The sequence below is a fragment of the Salmo salar genome, chromosome ssa24 (genome assembly GCF_905237065.1).
Source record: "Salmo salar chromosome ssa24, Ssal_v3.1, whole genome shotgun sequence".
Classification (NCBI taxonomy): domain Eukaryota; kingdom Metazoa; phylum Chordata; class Actinopteri; order Salmoniformes; family Salmonidae; genus Salmo; species Salmo salar.
The window spans coordinates 23748806-23772532 of record NC_059465.1 but is presented as its reverse complement, the minus strand read 5'-3'; the positions used below and the strand labels follow the sequence as shown (position 1 = coordinate 23772532).

The window sequence follows — 23727 nt, the reverse complement described above, 5'->3', positions numbered from 1 at the left end:
GGAAAGGGGAGATGCGCCCCGTGACAGACAGGTTGTCCTCGGGATTACCAGGGAGACCTCCCATGACAGCCCCACAAGCTGTTCCTCCAGGTCTGGCGGGGAAGCAGGAGGACTGGGGTGTATCTGCTTTAGTATTCACCCCAGTGCCTGCATGCATACCCAGCCTCCATCTTTCTCACACATCACCAACATTCATCAGCCAGTGACAGAAAATGACCATAAAGCAAAATTTACTGCATAATAATGCTCAGAGCACAGGCAGCCCGGAGAAGAGAGGAACGGAAGAGCGAAAGGACAAGGACATGATGGTAACGAAAGACAGTAAAGAACGAGAGGAGAGAAAAGGTCAAACAAACTACCCCGTTGAGGGCACATTTATTTTCCACATGAAACAAACAAACATGCAACAAAATCATCCCAATCCAATAGAGACTGGTTCCGATTCAGAGCCCTTTAATGTCTAGTCAATGTCTCTAATCTTGCCTTTATTTTTTGTCATTCATTTTATTTTACACTTCAAATCACCATTTCTCTTTGTGTGTTTTATTGAATGTTTTATATGTAATATGTTGCTTCTGATGAGAAATTAAATGTGAATGTTGAACCATAGCCACATGGCTCTCTGAAATTTTGTCTGTAAAAAATGGGCATTGAAAATGCAGATGATGACTTGATACATACGATTGATTACCTTTTATGTGAAACAGAGAGAGGAGCAGCAAAGTGCTATTTCATGCTCATCTCTCTCCATCAAACCCTCTTCAGAGGTCAAAACACACAGATAAAGAGTGGAGTATGGAGCAGTCCACCATGCCAGTCCACACAGGACACAGCTCAATGACATCTCTAATGACTCCATAACATTTTTCACATACAACATTTTTGCCTTGTCAGCAGACTTGTTGACGTCTTGAGTAACATGCACATCTATGATTTTTTTTATTTCAGCCCCCAAATGTCTACTGCTTGGATATTTTAGAAGCTTAAACCAAGCATTTTCACACACACACACACACACACACACACACACACACACACACACACACACACACACACACACACACACACACACACACACACACACACACACACACACACACACACACACACACACACACACACACATACACACACATTTTTTGCGGGCATATCTGTGTACACAGATAAGTGCAATATGCTATTGGATGTTTTCAATGTGATTGTGAGGTGAACTCCTCATGAGAAAGGATCCCACACCTAATCAATATATGCTATGGAGAATCGTATGGAATGTTTCTTTAATTACTGTAATATAACAATGTTGCACACTATGAATGCTCAATTGAAGACAATCAATCTTTTAAAAAATACATAAAAAATATGTGTTCTCCTATATGGAGCATTTGAGCTATACCTTTGGATCACTGTCTCCTTTGGTCACAAATGGACACGCCTTACAGAATGTTGAACATCCATTCTCCTGTCCCCAACACCTCCTGATGCCTCCTGCTACACATAAGGTACAAATTGGTCGCATATATAATTGCATAAACTCTATTCCTTTGTCCAAAACTAGACCATAAAATGTATGCTCACAATAAAGCTCCCCATGTACAGACCACTGAAAGTATACAGACTGTATGTAAAGCTGAAGAGGCCTAGACAATGAAATATTTGATTAATATTACAGGTACGTATGTAAGCATTTGGAGACTGGAAATCTGAGCATGATCTGGTCTTGAAATATTAACTGAAAACATTTTCCCTGTACAACTCAATGAGTCTCACTTAAAATGGAAAATTCCCTGATAAGACTGAAATCATTTCTTTCCTGTTTTTCCCCATTACGAGGGTGACAAAAAGCTTAAAATGTGTCAACTTGCAAAAGGATAAAGAAGAAATGAAAAGACAAAATGGCTCTTGTTTTTCATTCTCACCAGTTTGAGGTACTGACAGTATCCTCCTATTGGTTCTCTTAGGTTATACAAGGTAAATAACAGAATTATAATTAGAATTCTATGGTCAATGACCCATCTGGGGTATAGGGTCGACGTCATGCTGCTAAACTCCCCCCAACAAATAATAAAGAGGGACTTACTGTACTTACTGAATCCCTCAGGGGCTCCACTTCACAGAATCTACATTAACAACAGCAGCAAACGCTAAGACTACTGCTAATACAGTATAAGACGCTCATAACCTAGCATACACATTTCAACAGTCCCTGACATACTGGCAAATCACATATGCCAGATTTGATCTACTCATGTTATATGTTTCTGTGTGTATAGATATGTGGACGGGTAGATGTGAATGTTTATTTTCTTATATAGAAGAGTATAAAAATAAATTAAACTTACACCATACGACTCAAATTGAGCATACATGTACATTTAAAGGTAGATCACATCTGCAAATGTATAGATATATACTGTATATATATTTGAAGCAATACAAGACAAGTTTATAAACATGAAAATAAAAAACAGCAGCTATAGTAGCCAATACATTTAAAGACATCTTCCAAAAATGAAAGGATTAATTAAAGAAAACTGCTGCCTCAAAGTGCTACGGAAGACTATGATTCAGTCCAAAATATTCAAAAGCATTTAAAGGATCAAACCCTGTGAAGTGGGTGGCACACCATAAAACCTCAACACAAATCTCTTCTGGATTACACCAACATCTCCACTCATTAAAATAGATCAGATCCTACTCGAGGAGAGAATTATGCAACCTAAAGAAGAACTGTTGTTTTAGGTAAAAGAAACATCACAAAATGTCATCATCAGACTTAGGGCTCGATACAATCTGTATTGTGGAAGCTCAGTGCTATGGCACGATTGAAATGTAAAAGTCATTCCCAATTGAGTCGACAAATGCAGCGTTTACAGTGAAAGCAGTCTCCACAAACACGGGAACATTGCTTTTACATATCAATGGGTTTAATCGAGCGCTAAAACCTTAGAACTCTTTAGCTTATGGGCATAGAATCTGTGGGGATGGAAGGGAGGAGGGAGCAAAGGGAGTTGAAATTCCCAGTGCAACATCAGCTTCACATACTGTACTTTATAGCACAACATTCTGAGTGATCCTACTGTAGAATGAGCTCATCTAGCTGCTGAGGAAAGGGGAAACAGCAGTATCAGACCTAAGTATCATACAGCAGTATCAGACCTAAGTATCATACAGCAGTATCAGACCTAAGTATCATCCAGCTGTATCAGACCTAAGTATCATACAGCGGTATCAGACCTAAGTATCATCCAGCAGTATCAAACCTAAGTATCATACAGCGGTATCAGACCTAAGTATCATACAGCGGTATCAGACCTAAGTATCATCCAGCAGTATCAAACCTAAGTATCATACAGCGGTATCAGACCTAAGTATCATCCAGCAGTATCAAACCTAAGTATCATACAGCGGTATCAGACCTAAGTATCATCCAGCAGTATCAAACCTAAGTATCATACAGCGGTATCAGACCTAAGTATCATCCAGCAGTATCAAACCTAAGTATCATACAGCGGTATCAGACCTAAGTATCATCCAGCAGTATCAAACCTAAGTATCATCCAGCGGTATCAGACCTAAGTATCATCCAGCAGTATCAAACCTAAGTATCATACAGCGGTAGCAGACAGAAGGGTATCAGACCTAAGTATCATCCAGCAGTATCAGACCTAAGTATCATACAGCGGTATCAGACCTAAGTATCATCCAGCAGTATCAGACCTAAGTATCATACAGCGGTATCAGACCTAAGTATCATCCAGCAGTATCAAACCTAAGTATCATCCAGCGGTATCAGACCTAAGTATCATCCAGCAGTATCAGACCTAAGTATCATCCAGCAGTATCAAACCTAAGTATCATCCAGCAGTATCAGACCTAAGTATCATACAGCAGTATCAGACCTAAGTATCATCCAGCAGTATCAGACCTAAGTATCAGAGCCTTCAGAGGGATCCAACAGCATTGGGTAGTGGTGGTGGTGGGGTGGGGGTCTGTTGGCTGCAGCACCAGGGAACAGCAGAGGCTCATCATGCATCCAAACCAGCACCGCAGAGCAGAGAGGAACACCAGGCTTGTACATCACAGGTTGTGTGTGCGTGTGCGTGTGCGTGTGTGAGGGCTGCTCTGCCTACTCTACTGTATGATGGATCTCCTGGAAGAGGAGAGTCATTCTCTGAGGAGGACATCGCTCCCTGAGAAGCATGTTCTGCTCCTGTGTTCAAGGTCTAGAGGGCCAGAGAACTTATTAACACCAGAGCACACACTCAAACACACACGCAAGTAGGCACACACACGTGCTGCGAGTGTGATAGATCATGCCAATAACTGGACCTCCTCCGCAGGGAGAATAATAAGGCAGGCTTATTCACAGAGGTCAGCATCATCAATGTGTCAACAAAACAAATGAGGTTAACCTTGGAGTGGAGCAAGGTGTGCTCGACTGCCTCAGTTCTTAACTTACAGGAGCATACCTTTTTAACAAACATCTAACTGGTCGGTAAGATGCTTGTGTATGAACCTATATCAGGTTTTACTTCCAAAGGCATCCTCTCTGGTTGGCAAACCATTAGAATAGACGTTTACTGTGAGACGGCTGCGTCCTCAGATCCTCTGACTTGCTCTCTGTCAGGTGGTGCATTTGAACATTCAACAGACTCATTGGCCAATGGTGCAAAGCACTGTAAAACAGCCCTGTGTAGCCAATCAGAGATGCCCTCTCTCCTTTCTGAGAATCACATAGCCGTGACCGTCCACTCAGATCTACAGACAGCTTTGGTGTGGAAAACCACCAAGCTAAAACTAAGCAATAGGCCTCACTTTGAAAAGACTCTCACTAGCAACCACATCAGCATGTCATAAGTTGAACTGTGTAGATTTGGTGTGAATTAGACAAATACAATTCTGATCTGGAATTGCAACCATGCTTTTGAAATTATATAAGTAAATTCTGCATATTAAAATTCTCCTGAAGATTTCCACACAAACTCCAACTGCAACTTGATAAATCACTTCCCTATTCTTTCATAAATGCACATCTGAAAAAAGTTGAGTAAATGGGGCCAGACATGTAGAGCCTTCAGAGCCCTAGCCAACTGTTCAACAAAAGTGAACAGACATCTCCTCCAATGCCATGATGTCAGTACAGAAGAGGAGGTTCAGTATCCTGTCTCAGAGGAATCAATGACTGTTGATGTGCATCAATGTTTAAACCCCACAATAGCCAGTACACATTGAGATCTGTTTTAAATCCTGTCTTTACATTCCTTTAACCTATCAGGTTGAAATGTTGGCAAAAATACACATGCTCAAGGCATGGACAAAGAGACAGCAAGTCGGAAAAGTTTTACAGTTATGTTTAGGTAAATGCAAATAACAGTATAACACAATCATGACGTTATCATGTCATTATTATGTCATTTGCTATATATTAGTTTGCCCACATACAGAACATGAGGGTCTGTAGATCTGTTTTGGGTGTGGGGAGTAAAAGACAGTTATCTGGCCTGCATGTTGCCTCCTCATTCAGAGGCCCTGTCAGATATGGATATGGGAGGTGGTCCTCTGGGGCCTCTCTGTCCCCCCTCTCAGTCCTTCAGGTTGTCCTGTCCCACCCCTTGGGCTGACAGCTCTGTCAGAACGTTGTCCAGGTAGTTGGGGTCTGGGTAGCCGTGTCCCGTCAGGTTGGAGCCAAACTCTGTCTTGTGGTGGATCTCATTCCACACCACGGTGTCTGATTCTCCCGTGGTGCTGGACGTGCCGATGGTGAAGATGAGGCGGCGGTCCCACGCCATGATCAGGAGCTTCAGGACCTGGGGACAGACAGATGAGAGCCCAGGTAGATGAGATACAGCAGCTCACAGTGCAGTGTAATTACCATCTCTCTTTCTAGTTCATTCAAGGGGGGTATGGAAGGGAATTGGGATACAGTACCTAGTCAGTTCCACAACTAAATGCTAAATGCATTCAACCGAAATGTGTCTTCTGCATTTAACCCAACCCCTCTGAATCAGAGAGGTGCGGGGGGCTGCATTAATGGACGTCCACCTCATCGGCACCCGGGGAGTAGTTGTTGTTGTCTTATTCAAAGGCCAAACGGCAGATTCTTCCACTTTGTCGGCTCGGGTATTCAAACCAGCGACCTTTCGGTTACTGGCCCAATGCTCTTAACCGCTAGGCTACCTGCCTACTACATCATGAATTTTGAAGAACTGCTCTTCCCATATACAGTTAGATAATACTGTAAGTCTTACCCTCCTGCCTTTGTTATTGTCTGGGAGGTAGCAGTGCCGGGGGAACCCCCTAGCGCTGAACTTCCTCCCTGGGTTGGGATGCTCTGTGGTCTGGTGAAAAAGGACAGAAACAGTCACAACCCCTCTCTTTCTCTTTCAATTAACATTCAGTCAAGAGGGAAATGTCAAATGTGCCCCCGGGACAAGCTTCTATATTCGCAGTCTGACTACTCTGGTGGCTTTATTTGCACTCTTTTAAAGCATTAATTTGGGGGGAAATGAATGCCCCTGCCATATTAACCCTTTCACCCTTTCATCAAGAAACATGTTCTTTATACGAGCTGTAAAACAACCAATTAACTGTCATGCTGTGTGATGCAGGTCTTATGTGTTGACATGCCACACCATACTCATTGTACTCCACTCTACTTCAGAATGTACTGTATCATTACTATATAATGACTTTCTTACACAGAGTACAGCTGTCAGTGTAGATGTGTTAAAAGGGTGGAGTGAGGAGTGTGAGTGGTGTGCAGGGGCACTGTGAGTGGGCCGCGGCATGTTGTTCTGCTGCAGTGTGGATGACAGGGGACAGACAGCCCCGGCCTCTCTCTCCCCTGCACAGGGATGCTCAGCCTGGTCTTCTGGTAGAAAGGTCACTTTATTGACTCTATTAAAGCTCAGCTCTGCAGAAAGGATGAAATATGCAGCCCTCTCCACTCCCTGCAAAGAGAGGAGCTGAATTGTTCTCTCTTTCTCTCTACAAGGATGCAGTCACACGGCTTTGGGACACTTCAACCCCCTGAGCAACACAAAACACGTTATCAAATACCCTCTGAAGCCTCCTCATGTCAGACACCGCAGTGTTATAGCACCGTAGATGGAAGAGAATAGACTTAGGAAGGAGAGCCAGTGGATGAGTGTGAGTGTGGAGGATATGAGGGTGGTGACCTGTAGGCCAGCAGGAATGTCATAGACGATGCGGATGGTCTTGGCCTCTGGGTAGCCTGGCAGGCAGTGGGGGATGACATGGTACTCCATCTTCCCAGGGGGCTGTGTGCCTGTCTTCTCCCCATAGATAGCTTTACAAGTGGGGCACTGCAGACTGCCATCCTGGATAGGGACAGATTCAATGTTCAATATTCATAACTAATCTAATCAAACAAATTTAATCTAATCTAGAGTTGGTTACATGACAGCGATCCTTCTTCTGTCCTTAATTGACTTTTAAAATGACCATGAACTGTGTTTAGCAGAGTAAGACCTGCTTCCAATTAGTTTGATCTCAATCTAATCTAATTGATATCATAGCATTCCCCATCACATCAAATGGGGGGTGTAATTTCACCCACTACTTTACAATTTTACCCACTACTATACAATATAATATTATGATACCATAACAAGCGCTGGCACGTATGCTCCTTCTCACCTTGTTGCCATTGTTGTACATGGCAACCAGGCACAGCAGATGGTACATGTGCCCACACTTGCCAAGTTTGCCCACCACCTCTGGCTTTATGCCCTTAACACCCTCGTAGCCTGATGACATCACCAGCCTCTCCCTGCAGATGGTGCAGTCCTGGGAATGGAAGGTGAGTGGACACCAGTTAGACGATAAGAGCTACTGCATGTTACTGTAGGGTTGGGATGCATAGAAATAATACACTGTATAATGATTACAAACTGTATTAAAACTGTGTAAGTGTGTGTCATCCAGGACTCTCCTTACCTCATCAGGGGCTACTTTTACTTTCTCTGTGTATCTCCGCACCACATCCTCTGGGTTTTTCCCTAGCAATCAAACACAACATTGAAGGCATGTGGTTGAAAGGAACAAAAAACACTTACTCACACACACAATCATTACTCGCAGACAGATGCATTTTGTCCTTTGAAGACCCAAAGATGACTAGATGGATCTGCATAAGGAGACGTCTATTTGAGCAATAGGTAAACCCAGTGACTGGTCTGGGTCTAAAGTACCATAGCCCTGCTTGATTGTGATGAGACCAGTCCAAGAAGAGTGTATGTGAATAAATACAGTGTGTGATGTTGAAGAGGAGGTCACCTTCAAAGTGACACAGAACAATGAACCATCACCCACACACTAGGCTAATCTCAGAGTGAAACCAAGCTAGCATAGCTGACAGGAAGAGAGAGAAAGAGACAGAAAAACGAGAGCGACAACGGGAGAAATCGATGGAGAGGGTGAGAGAGAGACAGAGAGAGATGGAGAAGGTTTGAGTTAGGGGAGAGTGGGGTAAGTTGAGCCATTTTTTACATTCAGTATCACTACGTCAAGGGAAATATAGTATTCTTTCAGGATGTTGTGCATCCCTAGAAGTAATCAGAATTCATGTAAACAACAGTTTTGAAAACATAGCTTGACACAATTTACCCTAAGTATGGAGTAAGTTGAGCATAGGTTGGGTAAGTGAGTGATGATGTCCTGTGACAGTGGGTGATGGTGCTGGTAGGTCAAAGTTGAACTCATGGAATGGGGGTGTGGTATATTGTATATCTTAAATGTATACCTACATTCTTTTCAGATATAGATCTATCTGTTCAATATCACTTCCCCTTCCATTTCTTGACCAGTTGATGTTTCAATGTGACCATCCGTAGGCAAGTTTTCTGCATTTGAGGCTACTAAGCCCATGAAACGGTCTGTGAAATTCTTGATGTGTTTAGCATCTCAGACTCAATGTGATCAGATAAGACCTTGTGTTCCTCTGCTACTCTATCACAGCTGTCACGTCCTGACCAGTAAAGGGGTTATTTGTTATATTAGTTTGGTCAGGACGTGGCAGAGGGTATTTGTTTAGAGTGGTTCGGGGTATGTATTTATGTAAGAGGGGTGTTTGAGGGGTGTTTGATTTATGTGTTCCGGGGTTTTTGGGTAATGTTCTTGTTTTGTATTTCTATGTTTTTCTATGTTGTGTATTTCTTTGTTGGCCTGGTATGGCTCTCAATCAGGAACAGCTGTACATCGTTGTTGCTGATTGAGAGTCATACTTAAGTAGCCCTGTTTGCACTTGTCCCTTTGTGGGAAGTTGTTGTTGTACTGCTGTGTGTTAGCATGCAACACTGATCGTTTTCTTGTTTGTTACGTATTCTAATAAAGTTAAGATGAGCACTCAACCCGCTACGCCTTGGTCCATTACGTACGGCAACCGTTACAATAGCCTCAATTTCTCACAGGTACATTCTCGTTTTCTTTTTCCTTCAGTTTCCTTCAGTGTCATTCAGTCTATTTTTTTCATCCCTTGCTGCAGCTCGAATTGGACTTCTTCCCTTCTCTCACTTCCTTGGCTGCTCTCTCAAGAACCTCAAGGAGGGCTAGACCCCTGCTTTATGTTTGTATATACGGGGAACGATGATGTCTGCTTTGTAACAATAAAAATGCACTATCTTGTTAATATGCATGACACATTGCAAAAATACTATGCATAAAATGGATTAAATGTAATCATTATTTGTATGGGGTATCGTAGCCATTGGCTCAACTTACACCAAGGCAGTGGTGGAAAAGGTACCCAATTGTCATACTTGAGCAAAAGTAAAGATGCCTTAATATAAAATGACTCAAGTAAAAGTGAGTCACCCAGAAATATCCTACTTGAGTAAAAGTCTAAAAGTATATCGTTTTAAATATACCTAAGTATCAAAAGTAAATGTAATTGCTAAAATATACTTAAGTATCAAAAGTAAATGTATGTAAGACAATGCTACAGGGAGACAGGACGGACAGCTGATCATCCTCGCAGTGACAGAAAATGTGTAACAACACCTGCACAGGATCGGTACATCCAAACATCACACCTGTGGGACAGGTACAGGATGGTAACAACTGCCCGAGTTACACCAGGAACGTACAATCCCTTCATCAGTGCTCAGACTGTCCAAAATAGGCTGAGAGAGGCTGGACTGAGGGCTTGTAGGCCTGTTGTAAGGCAGGTCCTCACCAGACATCACCGGCAACAACGTCGCCTATGGGCACAAACCCAACGTCGCTGGACCAGACAGGACTGGCAAAAAGTGCTCTTCACTGACGAGTCGCGGTTTTGTCTCACCAGGGGTGATGGTTAGATTTGCGGTTATCGCCGAAGGAATGAGCATCACACCGAGGCCTGTACTCTGGAGCGAGATGATTTGGAGGTGGAGGGTCCGTCATGGTCTGGGGCGGTGTGTCACAGCATCATCGGACTGAGCTTGTTGTCATTGCAGGCAATCTCAACACTGTGCGTTACAGGGAAGACATCCTCCTCCCTCATATGGTACCCTTCCTGCAGGCTTATCCTGACATGACCCACCAGCATGACAATGCCACCAGCCATACTGCTCGTTCTGTGTGTGATTTCCTGCAAGACAGGAATGTCAGTGTTCTGCCATGGCCAGCAAAGAGCCCGGATCTCAATCCCATTGTGCATGTCTTGGATCGGTGGGTGAGGGCTAGGGCCATTCCCCCCAGAAATGTCCGGGAACTTGCAGGTGCCTTGGTGGAAGAGTGGGGTAACATCTCACAGCAAGAACTGGCAAATCTGGTGCAGTCCATGAGGAGGAGATGCACTGCAGTACTTAGTATCTGGTGTGGCCACCAGCTGCATTGACTGTTACTTTTGATTTTGACCCCCTTTGTTCAGGGACACATGATTCAATTTCTGTTAGTCACATGTCTGTGGAACTTGTTCAGTTTTTGTCTCAGTTGTTGGAGCTTGTTATTTTCATACAAATATTTACACGTTACGTTTGCTGAAAATAAACGCATTTGACAGTGAGAGGATGTTTCCTTTTTATTCCTTTTTAGAGTTTAGTACTTTCAAGTATTTCTACTTTACTTTACACCACTGCCCCAAGGTAAACATTTTGACTATTTTAGCCCCCACAGCTACAAGGATGCACTTTCATCCTAGGTTTAGGACCTCATATTGTAGATTATAGAGACCCCAACTGATGTATAAAACAATCTTTTCATTTGACTTTGTAAAAATCCATTTTTTGGACCTAACTTGCTTACCACTTTGCCATGTGGTTTCTCCCTTCACAGACTCCATGAAATGATGACCTCTTCCTAAACATTTGTTCACAATTCATTTTGTGTATGGTTTCCTAGAAAGAAGGGATGACTCAACTAACAATTTGGCTCAACTTACCCCACACTCTCCTATGCATTTTCACACACTGCCTTTTTAATGGCTTCATTAGCTGGATCAAAGGTCAGGATAACCACAAATATCTGTCCTTTTCTGCCTTGCTCCATGTGGGCTATGCTGCATCACCGCAGGAACAATTGCCTGCGACCCATTTATCAATCTGTCTTGTCATCCCATCCCAATGCCGTGGCCGGGGATGGAAGGATAGAGGGAAGGGAATAGAGGTGGGGTCTGGGTAAACAGAGTGATGCAGGGCTGGAAAACCCACAGCCTCACTGACCAATTAGGACAAAAACTCGTCCGGGGTTGCCTGGAATTTCCACAGCGTCAAATAGATTTTGGCCCAGCGCCATATCAGCTAAAGCCACACATCTCACCACTAGATCATCATCAACCCATCTCACTACAATAGCTTCCTCTTATAGTTGTGGAAAAAGCTCTGTTCATTTCAATGTGGCGTGTGTGACTAGTAGGCCCACCCTTTCCCTTTTATCCAGAGAAGATATTTACTTTACATCTCAATGTCTCAATAGCATCTGTCTCACGCTCCATGACAGACTCTTCTTCCCTCCAGTGGTCCTAAGAGTCCTCCCTGTCATACATACATACCTCTCCTGAGGTGCTTCTTCTTGGTCTTGCGGCGGATGCCGTTGACCCCAGGCACAGGCTTCATGTCACTCTTGTTTATGGGCGGCGGGTGCAGAATGGGTTTAGGGGCCCTGGTCAGACACACAGGCAGGCCAGCCGCACACATCAGGATACCTGTCATACCTGGCATAGACACACATGTATACAATAAAGAAAATAATCATGTTGGTTTACTATTATGTGTGAGAATGGACGAGAAAGCTAAAGCACTCAATTAAATGCAGCCTCCAAAAAAAATAGTTATTTCTAATTACAAAAGAGAAGAACAATTACCTGCAATTGCTGGGTGAACTGGTCCAGAGACAGTCGGGTTCTTAACAGGGAGGGGAGGGACCCTACAGAGAGAAACTTCCAATATAAAATCAGGTTTTCAAAAGAGTAAACATAATGACACTACAGTTAGTTCACTCTTACTAAGAACTGCACATTCTCAATTAGAACGGCCACACTTACACAGATGTTGAATATGATGCAATTGTGCGAATAGTCCATGGTCACGTGTACTACACTAGCTATACCACAAACACAGTCAGGACAGCTTGACTAATCTACAGACTGTTGAACTAGGGCATGACTCAGTTCACACACTCCACACAGAGGACGAAGACTGTTGTTTACTCTCAGAGACATCTAAAATAGGAAGCGATAGAAAGCTGTGCACAAAGCATGTGGGTCATGATGAGCCTGTGTGAGCGTGTGGTGGTAAGTCCCTTTTGAGAAAACATGGCCTCAGCTCCAGTCTGGTAATAGAGGGCACTCCCACACAGGCCAGACCAGGCTGCAGAGAAAGGTCACCTGTCAGAGGAGATAGGGTAAGAGACCGCAGACTGAGCTTCTGTTGCTGCTGCTGTTTCTGCTACTCTATGTGAAGAAAAAGAACAACTGATCTGTAGTGATGGAGAGGACCACATAGATGAAAAGGCAGCCATTTTGATGTCAACACAGCCAAAACAGTTGAGTGCTTAGACAACGGTAGCAAAGAAAAGAGAGCAACTTTGAATGACTGAATTATTACACTGTATTAACTTACATAGTATTTCAATACATGCAAGAAGCATGTCACTTAATTACAGTAGAATGATATACATTTTCTCAGTTTCCCAACGGTGTTATGTAACATTAATACCATTGATCTAGGAGATCCCTTCCCCATCTCTCTCTGTCTCTTTCTCTCTCCAGCACCTCCCTTACCAAATCCCTAACGAGAGGCTGCTTTGATATGAGTAGAGTCCTGTGATCCTGTGCCAGGGGATCCCTTCAATGAACTCTGGAGAAATAAAAGGCCCACGTGACCTGGACACTCTGGGTCTGATCTGCCTTATCTCCACTCACTCTCAGGGGAACTATTGTAGTGCTACGCAGGGCCAAGGCACAGAGTAGTAGAGTAGAGATTTGAAGCTTTAAGGCCAGGGTAGTGACCTAAACTATAGCATTGATGTACACTACCGTTCAAAAGTTTGGGGTCACTCCGGAATGCTGGCCTTCTAGGCAGAGTTCCTCTGTCCAGTGTCTGTGTTCTTTTGCCCATCTTAATCTTTGTCTGTTTCTCAAACTAGACACTCTAATGTACTTGTTATCTTGCTCAGTTGTGCACCGGGGGCTCCCACTCCTCTTTCTATTCTGATTAGAGCCAGTTTGCACTGTTCTGTGAAGGGAGTAGCACACGACATCGTACAAGATCTTCAGTTTCTTGGCAATTTCTCTCATGGAATAGCCTTTGTTTCTCTGAACAAGAATAGACGGACAAATTTCAGAAGAAAGTGCTTTGCTTCTGGCCGTTTTGAGCCTGTAATCGAACCCACAAATGCTGATGCTCCAGATACTCAACTAGTCTAAAGAAGGCCAGTTTTATTGCTTATTTAATCAGAACAACAGTTTTCAGCTGTGCTAACATAATTTCAAAAGGGTTTTCTAACGATCAATTAGCCTTTAAAATGATAAACTTGGATTAGCTAACACAAATTGCCATTGGAACACAGGAGGGATGGTTGCTGATGATGGGCCTCTGTACGCCTATGTAGATATTCCAATACAAATCTGCCGTTTCCGCTACAAGAGTCATTTAAAACATTAACAATGTTTACACTGTATTTCTGATCAATTTGATGTTATTTTAATGGACAAAAAATTTGCTTCTCTTTCAAAAACAAGGACATTTCTAAGTGACCCCAAACTTTTGAATGGTAGTGTATGTCAGACAGCTGTGTGCATGTGTGGCCCATGTATGCTTGAAAGACATATATAATTCAGGCGTTTCATGGAGGGTGTTGTTTGTGATTAAACAACTCATTCTCACCAGGAGAGAGCAACATCCAACAAGAGCCCTTAGCGCTCTCACACACAGGTGGAAGTGCTACAGCATTTGTAAACATTACATGTTAACATCATGAGATCATTCAACCATATAACCTCTTGCTGAGCAAAAACACACAACAGCATTCCTTGCTACGTTTTACTTCAAAATATGGCAAGCTAGTAACTCCAACTTTAAGCTTTTAACAAGACCCTTGAGTTCTTCTGGGGCCAGTGACCTGGTCCTTCCTGCAGCTGGGGCTCATGGGTTTGGGCCACTGCTGACCTACATCCTCCCTCCAGCCCTTCACCAGGGCCATGGTCACGAGTTCACAGCTGCAAACCTAAAGGCCTCACACTTGCTCCTAAGATCTACTGAACATTTAGTTGTATTTACATCTATTACTAAGGCTGCTGGCCAGATTTTATCAGGAGGAAGTACAGTATAGGTACACATGTTCACTGAACACATATGCGTGTTGGCTACAGTATTGTAGGAGTGTTGTCGTATTCCATGAGTTAGTAAGGACCCATTAACCTTTTTATCGCTTTGGATCCGTCAACCCTTGGCACTCTCTTCATTCTCTGCTCGCTCTTGTCCTCACCTCTCTCCCAGACTGACTTTCCAGCCTGACTTGAGCAGGACTTAATTAAACTGAGAGCAATGTGATTTCTTCCCGATAGAGACCAAATTAGGCCCAGTTAGAGAAATGCTGACAGAGCCCTTATATCTCCTCATTTGTTTATCATGCACCAGGAAGACAGAGGGAGGAGGAGGAGAAGAGGAGAAAAGCATTTTTGGAGTTAATTTTATATTGATGTGATGGAGGACTGGGAGAGGCAGGCAGACCCTGTCCAGGGAAAGAGAACAACAGGAGTCATGCACTTCACAAAGCACCTCAAAACAGACAAATAAGCAATAATGACACAGAGCATCTCTACAAATTCATCGGTTTGGTCTGGATGGGCCTTCATAATTAATTCAGTTATTTCTCCTTTAATTCTATCTAACGGAGACAGGGCTGAGGGCTCCAGTGGAGAGCAAAGCAGTGCAGTGGTAGGGCTGTGTAATCCCTGCTGCGTGCCCTGGCCTGTTCTCATCAGATAGCTAGCTCTCCAGTCTGAACAGTCCAACACCGTTAATCAATTAACAGAAGGAGACATGAGCACTAAAACAAATCCTACTGACTCAGCCAAGGGCAGAGAGCTGGGCAGCATAGAACCATTAACTGCTTCATAATTAAATGAGCTTGAAGTGCAAGTATAAAGGATCTCTCTTACCATACCTCCTCCTTTGGTGTCTTCATCTTTAGAACACACAAAGAAATAAAAACAATTCTATCTTTTAGACAGCACAAACAATCTCTGGGTTTATCTGTGTTCTCAAATGGGGAAGTGAATGGAGGAAGTTGAGATGAGGAAGTGGCTTGCTGATGTTGAAATGACAAAAATCACCTGCTAACTGTCTCTTTGTCAAATTCACATCACAGAGGACTGGAGAAAACTCTGCAAGTGTCTCTGCAACTCTGTGCTCTGTACACTGCAGATAGACAGAGAACCAGAGGCCTTGTTCATTAGGAACTATCCCTCTAACATTTAATAAGGTGATATGCTCCTTATTATACTAACCACTAGGCTACCTGGGGTGGCAGATAGCCTAGCGGTTAGAGCGCTGGACTAGCAACCGAAAGGTTGTTCTGCCCCTGAACAAGGCAGTTAACCCACTGTTCCTCGGCCGTCATTGAAAATAAGAATTTATTCTTAACTGACTTGCCTAGTTAAATCAAGGTCAAATTCCACTCTAGTTTCTTCCTATTTGGAAGAATAAGTTACTAGTTGTAGGGTTGTTTTATATGTTGTTTTTAAACAGGTGCAGAAGATCAAGTGTAAAGGCCAATTGGAAAGTGAATTGCAGGTGGCAACCATTGGAAACCCAATATGAAAAGCAAATGTGAAATGTCAAGACAGACCAGTAGTGGGTGCTCTTTACTCCCCTCTGATATTCACGATGACGTCACAACAACCACAATGTTCGAGGAGAGTGAAACTAAGCCTGAAAGGATCCGGTCGTAAACGAGTTAATTAAACTACCTTATGATCATCTACATGTTATGACAAGGTTACTATTTCAACTGCATTCTTTGTCATTGGCGACAGAGGTATTGTGTCCAATATGCGTGGGTGTGTGTTTTACTGTTATCTGTCCATAAATGCACTCGCTGAAATGTGTGAGGGTATTCACGTGTCTGTCTGTGAGGGTATTCACATGTCTGTGTGTGACAGTATTCAAGTGTCTGTGTGTGAGGGTATTCACGTGTCTGTGTGTGAGGGTATTCAAGTGTCTGTGTGTGAGGGTATTCACGTGTCTGTGTGTGAGGGTATTCAAGTGTCTGTGTGTGAGGGTATTCACGTGTCTGTGTGTGAGGGTATTCATGTGTCTGTGTATGAGGGTATTCACGTGTCTGTGTGTAAGGGTATTCACGTGTCTGTGTGTAAAGGTATTCATGTGTCTGTGTATGAGGGTATTCACGTGTCTGTGTGTAAGGGTATTCATGTGTCTGTGTGTGTTGTTGTTAACCACACTCTTCCTTTGTGTGTAGAGCCACTTGCCTGGGAAACATTGTTCTCCACCTCACCCCTTTCTCTCTCTGTCTCTCTATCTGTCTTTCTCACAGTCTTCCCCCACAGCCTCTCACAGTTCCCTCCTGCCCACTGCACAGAGAGGTGAGAAATGAGCACTCCATCCACTCCAGGCCTCTGATTTGATAGGGCCCTTATAAATCTTCACCACAGGACTTCTCAGCTGTTACACACACACACACACGCACATGCACACAATAATACACTCCTGCCTGTTTCACACACTCAGGTGAGCTAAGGGCAATATCAATCTGCCACCTGTCCACTCAGTGATGTGCTTCCATGAGCTGCCAACACCACACATTCCCTTAAACAGAACTAGGCCTTGTGAAGTCAGTGTGTCTGCCTGAAAGACAGTATCATTTCAACGTATACTGTCTAACTGTTTCTCTCCCCATCAGCTGTGAGAGGGAAATGGAATGATATGAGTTCACCAGAGGGTTTATTTTAGTAAAGACAACAGGATAGGGACTGAGGTATCAGTTACAGCTCTAGATACTACTTTCCTTCAGTAGTCTTCACTGATTCGCTCTCGGGTCAGATCGCTCTGCTCAAGCTCCCATTTTTCCCTGATCTATTATTCATCTCTCCCCAGTGTATCTCTGCCTCCACGGCAAATGGGTTTCCACAGCTACACGGGAGCACAGCTTTACACATGGACACACACAGGCGTACACTTCCACAAGAACACGCACCTAAAACACACACACACACACACACACACACACACACACACACACAGAACAGAACAACCACCCAGTGCTTAGCATCGAATAACATCACTGTGTGGTAGAAATGAACTGGGTAAAATTAGAGGCAGAGAGAAGATAACAGCTATTCAGAGTCTATTGAGGCAAGCGTAAGCTTATTATTCAGGACAACCATGCTAAGATTCAAATGTGGAGCAGAAGGAAACAGTTCCCCACACTCCCCAGTGCAGAAAGAGATGAGAGACGAGAAAGTACAGAGAGGAGAGGAGAGAGAAGATATGGGATAAAGAGGAGAGATGAGAGAGAGGCAGCTGAGGCAGTATAGCTGTCAATGACCTGGAGCTCCCTCTGCAGAGCCATTGATCCCCCAGTTAACAAGAGGTGCAGTAAATCAGTAGACACACAACAGAGAGATGGGGGAGGGAGAGAGAGAGAGAAAGAGTGACACAACACAATGCACCAGACACATACACTATATGCCAGCAGAGGTATTGTAAAGCTGTACAGCAGACAGGTAGACAGAGAGCAAGATGGTGTTATTTTTCCTTTTATACCTTTAATTGCTTTCATCTATTGTCATCGAATTTAAAATGCATTCCTAGTGCATTTGTGTTATTCTCATGTTTTGTTTTGCAAATCTGTAGTGGAATGTAATCCAAATGAATGTCATGGTTACCCTGGTGGGATGGCTCCTCTGGCAGTGCCCATGGAAATGCGCTGGGTGCCCGGCCGGTTCAGGTTGTTCTGCCCATTGATGATGGCATGGTGACTGTGGGAGTGTGCGTGGGCGTGGGAGTGGCCATGTGCAGGCGGAAGGGATGGCAGCGCCGGGGAACATGGGAAGTTGGCACTAGACAGGAGAGACTGCACCTGTTCAGCTTTGGCTTGGCCTCCTCCTGCGCTTATGTTGTTATGTTGTATATTATTGGTCCCGGCACTAGAGGTGGGGGACCAGAGGGTGGTTCCAGCGAAGGTGTTACTCTGCCGTACCACGGTGAGCGTGCCTGTAGCCCCTGAAGGCCCCGTAGCCCCCCCATACAGCTTACGGTGCTGAGAGGCCAGGATGGCATTGGAGGCAGCCCGCGTGCTGTTGACCAGGATGCACTGCTGGCAGGAGCAGGGCTGGCCGGAGCTGGTTCCCACGGGCCAAGACTGGGACTTGGGGATGGAGCCCATGATGAGAGGGTAGGCCAGGTCCATGCGTCGGCGCAGGCGGCGTTTCCTCTGGCTCTGCCGGTTGGTCTGGACCATGCTGTTGAAGTCAATGAGGTAGCAGAAGCCCAGAGAGGTCAGGTCCAGCCAGGGGTGCTGCTTCTCATAGGCGTTCTGGATGGTCACACAGATCTCCATGTCGTAGGGCGTCCAGGAGCCGCTGTCGTTCTCCCACTCCCACACCACACCCTTCCCCGGGGCCGATGACGGCTCATAGAAGTTCCTGTGGACCGGCCTCATGGTGCCTGGAGGAAGAGAGAGAGAGGGAGGATAGGAGGTCAGAGGAAAGGGAATAACTGTATGCATCCATCATAGATTATTCACATACCAAGATATCAAACCACTTTTCGTTTATATCATCATGCATTTAAATGTATTAATTCATTGAATACATTGGCCACGGAAGCTTCAAAATCAAAAAGCAACCCAGGTACTAATATGTGAAAATGAGACTGTCATGATTTTCTACAGGTCTATTTGTTGAGGAAGGGGAAGGGGAGGGGGAGACAGTGGTGTACTTCTGCCCCTCTGCTGATGGGCCCTCAGCCCCCACCTCCATTATAACACAATTATTGTGGTCACATGGGAAATCAGGACACCTCTCCCCATCCATCTCCTGGCTCTCCGGCGAGGAACAACAGAACCCTTCCCCCATTTAATTTAACGGCTAAATGCACACTCCCTTGCAGGGGAGCACCGGGGTGATAATGGAAGGATGAAGGTGTGTGTAGTGGGGCTGGTGGGGATGGGTGGGGGTCAGTGTTGGTAACCCCCCAGTCATACAGTCCAGCACCACTGGCTCCCGAGAATAAAACGCATCAGCAGAATCAGCAGCGCTGACCTTGAATTCCTGCCGCAAATTGTGCTAAAGGACTTGGCTTGGTGGCTGATTTCATTTGGAAGGCTGCTGAAAACCTCTACACACAGACATCGACACACACACACCCACCACCCGCACGCGCCCACACGCACCCAAGGTAGAACAAAAACACACGAGAAATAAAAATAAGAAAAAACACGAACATGAGCCTAAGAGGGATACATTAACATGCAGATTTACACTCTCTAAAAAGAGTGTGTTCTCAGGTCTCTGACCCAATAACTGGATGTGCAGCAGCTCTACACTCTCTTGTTAAATGGTAAGTTAACACTAACCTTATAAATATTTGATTATGTGGAGACTTTATTAGCTGGGCATCAATTTAGCTTCACCAACTAATGGCGAGTAAAAATAAACAGTCCCTCCCTTTAAGAGACAATTAGCTATTCATAGGCCATAACAGAAGCTAATGTAAAGACAACGCTGCAAAGAAATATACTTAACAAAAATATAAACGCAATATGCAACAACTTCAAGTTGAAGCTACAGTTCATATAAGGAAATCAGTCAATTGAAAAAAATGTATTAGGCCCTAATCTATGAATTTCACATGACCAGGAATTCAGATATGCATCTGTTGGTCACAGATACCTTAATAAAAAGGTAGGGGCATGGATCAGAAAACCAGTCAGTATCTGGTGTGGCCACCATTTGCCTCATGCAGCACAACATATCTCTTTCGCATAGAGTTGATCAGGCTGTTGATTGTGGCATGTGGAAGGTTGTCCCACTCCTCTTCAATGTCTCTGAGAAGTTGTTGGATATTAGCGGGAACTGGAACATGCTGTCGTACAGGTCGATCCAGAGCATCCCAAACGTACACAATAGGTGACATGTCTGGTGAGTATGCAGGCCATGGAAGAACTGGGACATTTTTATCTTCCAGGAATTGTGTACAGATCCTTGCGACATGGGGCTGTGCATTATCATGCTGAAACATGAGGTGATGGCGGCGGATGAATGGCACGACAATGGGCCTCAGGATCTCGTTACGGTATCTCTATCCATTCAAATTGCCATCAATAAAATACAACTGTGTTCCTTGTCCGTAGCTTATGCCTGCCCATACCATAACCCCACCGCCACCATGGGGCACTCAGCAAACCGCTTGCCCACACAACGCCATACACGTGCTCTGCGTTTGTGAGGCCGGTTGGACGTAATGCCAAATTCTCTCTAAAACAATGTTGGAGGCGACTTATGGTAGAGAAATTAATATTAAATTATTCTCTGGCAACAGCTCTGGTGGACATTCCTGCAGTCAGCATGACAATTGGGCACACCCTCAAACTTGCTGGGGACAATAAAAGGCCACTCTAAAATGTGCCGTTTTGTCACAACACAATGCCACAGATGTCTCAAGGTGCACCTGTGTAATGGCCATGCTGTTTGATCAGCTTCTTGATATGCCACACCAGTCAGATGGATGGATTATATTGGCAAAAGAGAAATGCTCACTACCAGGGATGTAAACAAATTTGTTCACAACATTTTTGAGAAATTCGCTTTTTGTGCATATGGCACATTTCTGGGATCTTTTATTTCAGCTCTTGAAACATGGGACCAACACTTTACATGTTGTGTTTTATATTTTTTGTTCAGCGTATATAAATGGTGACATGCCCAAATGGAGGGTTGATTGTAAATCATGTTTCCTTGGTTATTAAAGCTAACTACCGTCAGAATATGACGAAGGTAGGGTCATGACACTCCCATGAGAAATAACCCCTCATTAGGGTCAACTTGTGAATACATTACCCCATCCTATTACAGACTATAAATCGTATACATCACATGTAAACCCCAGGATATAACCTGTCAAAAGAAGAAACATGGGAATGTCGAACAGCCAAGAGCAAACCCTCTAATTAAATGACTGATTCTAGTCTAGTGTTTGTTTTTCTATGCTGTGGTATTGACTGGGGTTAGCTAGGGCCTTAAGGAGAAAGTGAAGGTCACATGGCACCAAAACAGGAAGCTCCACTCACAAACAGCACAAACAACCTCCTCACAGCACCTCATATGGCTCAACCTGACCCATGTACTAATTTACTGTTGTATATATAATGGCTTGAGCCCAAAAGCTGAGGCAGAGTTGTTGATCCACTCCGTGCAACCCAGGCGACCCTGCATGCTCTTCCTGACAAGAAACGGAGAGAGAGTGGTCACTTCCTGTCTGACTCTATGTGCTTTTGGCAGCAGTATCTCCCTTCCTGGAGTCTCTCCTCCTTCTCTCCCCTGTCCTGTCCTGTCTCCCCTCTCCCCTCCTCCTCCCCCTCCTCATGACATCCTCCAGCTGTCCTTGCCCAACACAACAGCGGTCCCATTGGGTGAGGAGTGGCTGTGTGATGTATCACTGTGTCAAGCCTCACTGTGGGACTCTAACCCTAGCTCAAACATGGGGTGAGTTGATGGTGAACTAAACTGTTAAGACTCATTCCAATAGTTCTGGAAAACTTAGTGGCTTCCTGATAATCTGTTCCCTCCCTGACAGAGTCTATCATTCATCTCTCTGTTTAATGGGGTTGTTTTTGCCTTGAGTTGAAGACAGGTCAGTCTGATTCCCTCCCTTTGTCTTTCCTCAGGTAGGACATGTAACAAGACTGTCACTGCATCCTTCATTAGATAGCCCCCCAGATAATACAACAGGCCTCCTAAAGGAAGTGAAAGCAGATGCAATGTCACTGGTTCTGATATTATGTGAGCTTGTGTCTTACCGCAGACTGGCTGTCATACGTGTTTGCTGATTCCACAAAACAGAGGACCAGTTACATAATCCGCAGGGCAGTTAAATCATCATAAAAGCTTAACTCTTGGGATACACAGCAGCCATACTTTACAACCACTGAACAGAATCAATAGCATAAAAAAATGTTTTATGCTATTGGGGGGGTCAATGTAAATTGTCCGGTGGCGATTTCTATGAATTGTTCAGCAGTCTAATGGCTTAGGGGTAGAAGCTGTTGAGGAGCCTTTTGGTCCTAGACTTGGCACTCCGGTACCACTTGCCGTGCCGTAGCAGAGAAAACAGTCTATAACTTGGGTGACTGGAGTCTCTGACAATTTTATGGGCTTTCCTCTGACATCGCCTATTCCTCTGACACCGCTCAGAGATTATATAGGTTGTGCCCTCTTCACGACTGTCTTGGTGTGTTTGGACCATGATAGTTCGTTGGTGATGTGGACACCAAGGAACTTGAAACTCTCGACCATCTCCACTCCTGGGTGAACAGGGAATACAGGAGGGGACTAAGTACACACCCCTGAGGGGCCCCAGTGTTAAGGGTCAGCGTGGTGGATGTGTTGTTACCCACACTTACCACCTGGGGGGTGGCCCGTCAGGAAGTCCAGGATCCAGTTGCAGAGGGAAGTGTTTAGTCCCAGAGTCCTTAGCTTAGTGATGAGCTTCGTGGGCACTATGGTGTTGAACGCTGAGCTGTAGTCGATGAACAGCATTCTCACATAGGTGTTCATTTGTCCAGGTGAGAAAGGGCGGTATGGAGTGCGGTTGAGATTGCGTCATCTGTGGATCTGTTGGGGAGGTATTTGAATTGGAGTGGGTCTAGGGTGTCCGGGAGGATGCTGTTGATGTGAGCCATGACCAGCCTTTCAAAGCACTTCATGGCTACCGACGTGAGTGCCAGGAGGCAGTAATCATTTAGGCAGGTTACCTTCGCTTCCTTGGGCACAGGGACTATGGTGGTCTGCTTGAAACATGTAGGTATTACAGACTCGGTCAGGCAGAGGTTGAAAATGTCAGTGAAGACACTTGACAGTTGGTCCGCGCATGCTTTGAGTACACGTCCTGGTAATCCGTCTGGCCCAGCGGCTTTGTGAATGTTGACCTGTTTAAAGGTTTTGTTCACATCGGCTACCGAGAGTGTTATCACACAGTCATCCAGAACAGCTGGTGCTCTCATGCATGCTTCAGTGTTGCTTGCGTTAAAGCGAGCATAAATTGC

At 44.5% G+C, this 23727-nt stretch overlaps 1 protein-coding gene across 4 annotated transcripts in view; it reads right to left on the bottom strand.

Annotated features, from left to right (window-relative positions):
• Window positions 1-346: 346 nt before the first annotated feature.
• LOC106585516 (E3 ubiquitin-protein ligase DTX1) overlaps window positions 347-23727 on the bottom strand; it is a 60705-nt gene continuing 37324 nt past the window's right edge. The window contains exons 3-13 of one of the 4 annotated variants that reach the window (XM_045706600.1): window positions 18350-19130; window positions 12305-12366; window positions 11993-12154; window positions 7960-8021; window positions 7660-7809; window positions 7179-7340; window positions 6699-6950; window positions 6249-6338; window positions 3926-5807; window positions 3640-3873; window positions 347-3598 (exon numbers count right to left, since the gene is read on the bottom strand). In XM_045706600.1, the coding sequence (XP_045562556.1) occupies window positions 5583-5807; window positions 6249-6338; window positions 6699-6950; window positions 7179-7340; window positions 7660-7809; window positions 7960-8021; window positions 11993-12154; window positions 12305-12366; window positions 18350-19130 (1946 nt within the window). In that variant the 3' untranslated portion in view covers window positions 347-3598; window positions 3640-3873; window positions 3926-5582. Of the gene's footprint in view, window positions 3599-3639; window positions 5808-6248; window positions 6339-6698; window positions 6951-7178; window positions 7341-7659; window positions 7810-7959; window positions 8022-11992; window positions 12155-12304; window positions 12367-18349; window positions 19131-23727 lie in introns of all 4 variants that reach the window. The other 3 variants (XM_045706599.1, XM_045706601.1, XM_045706602.1) reach the window with 3 other exon arrangements.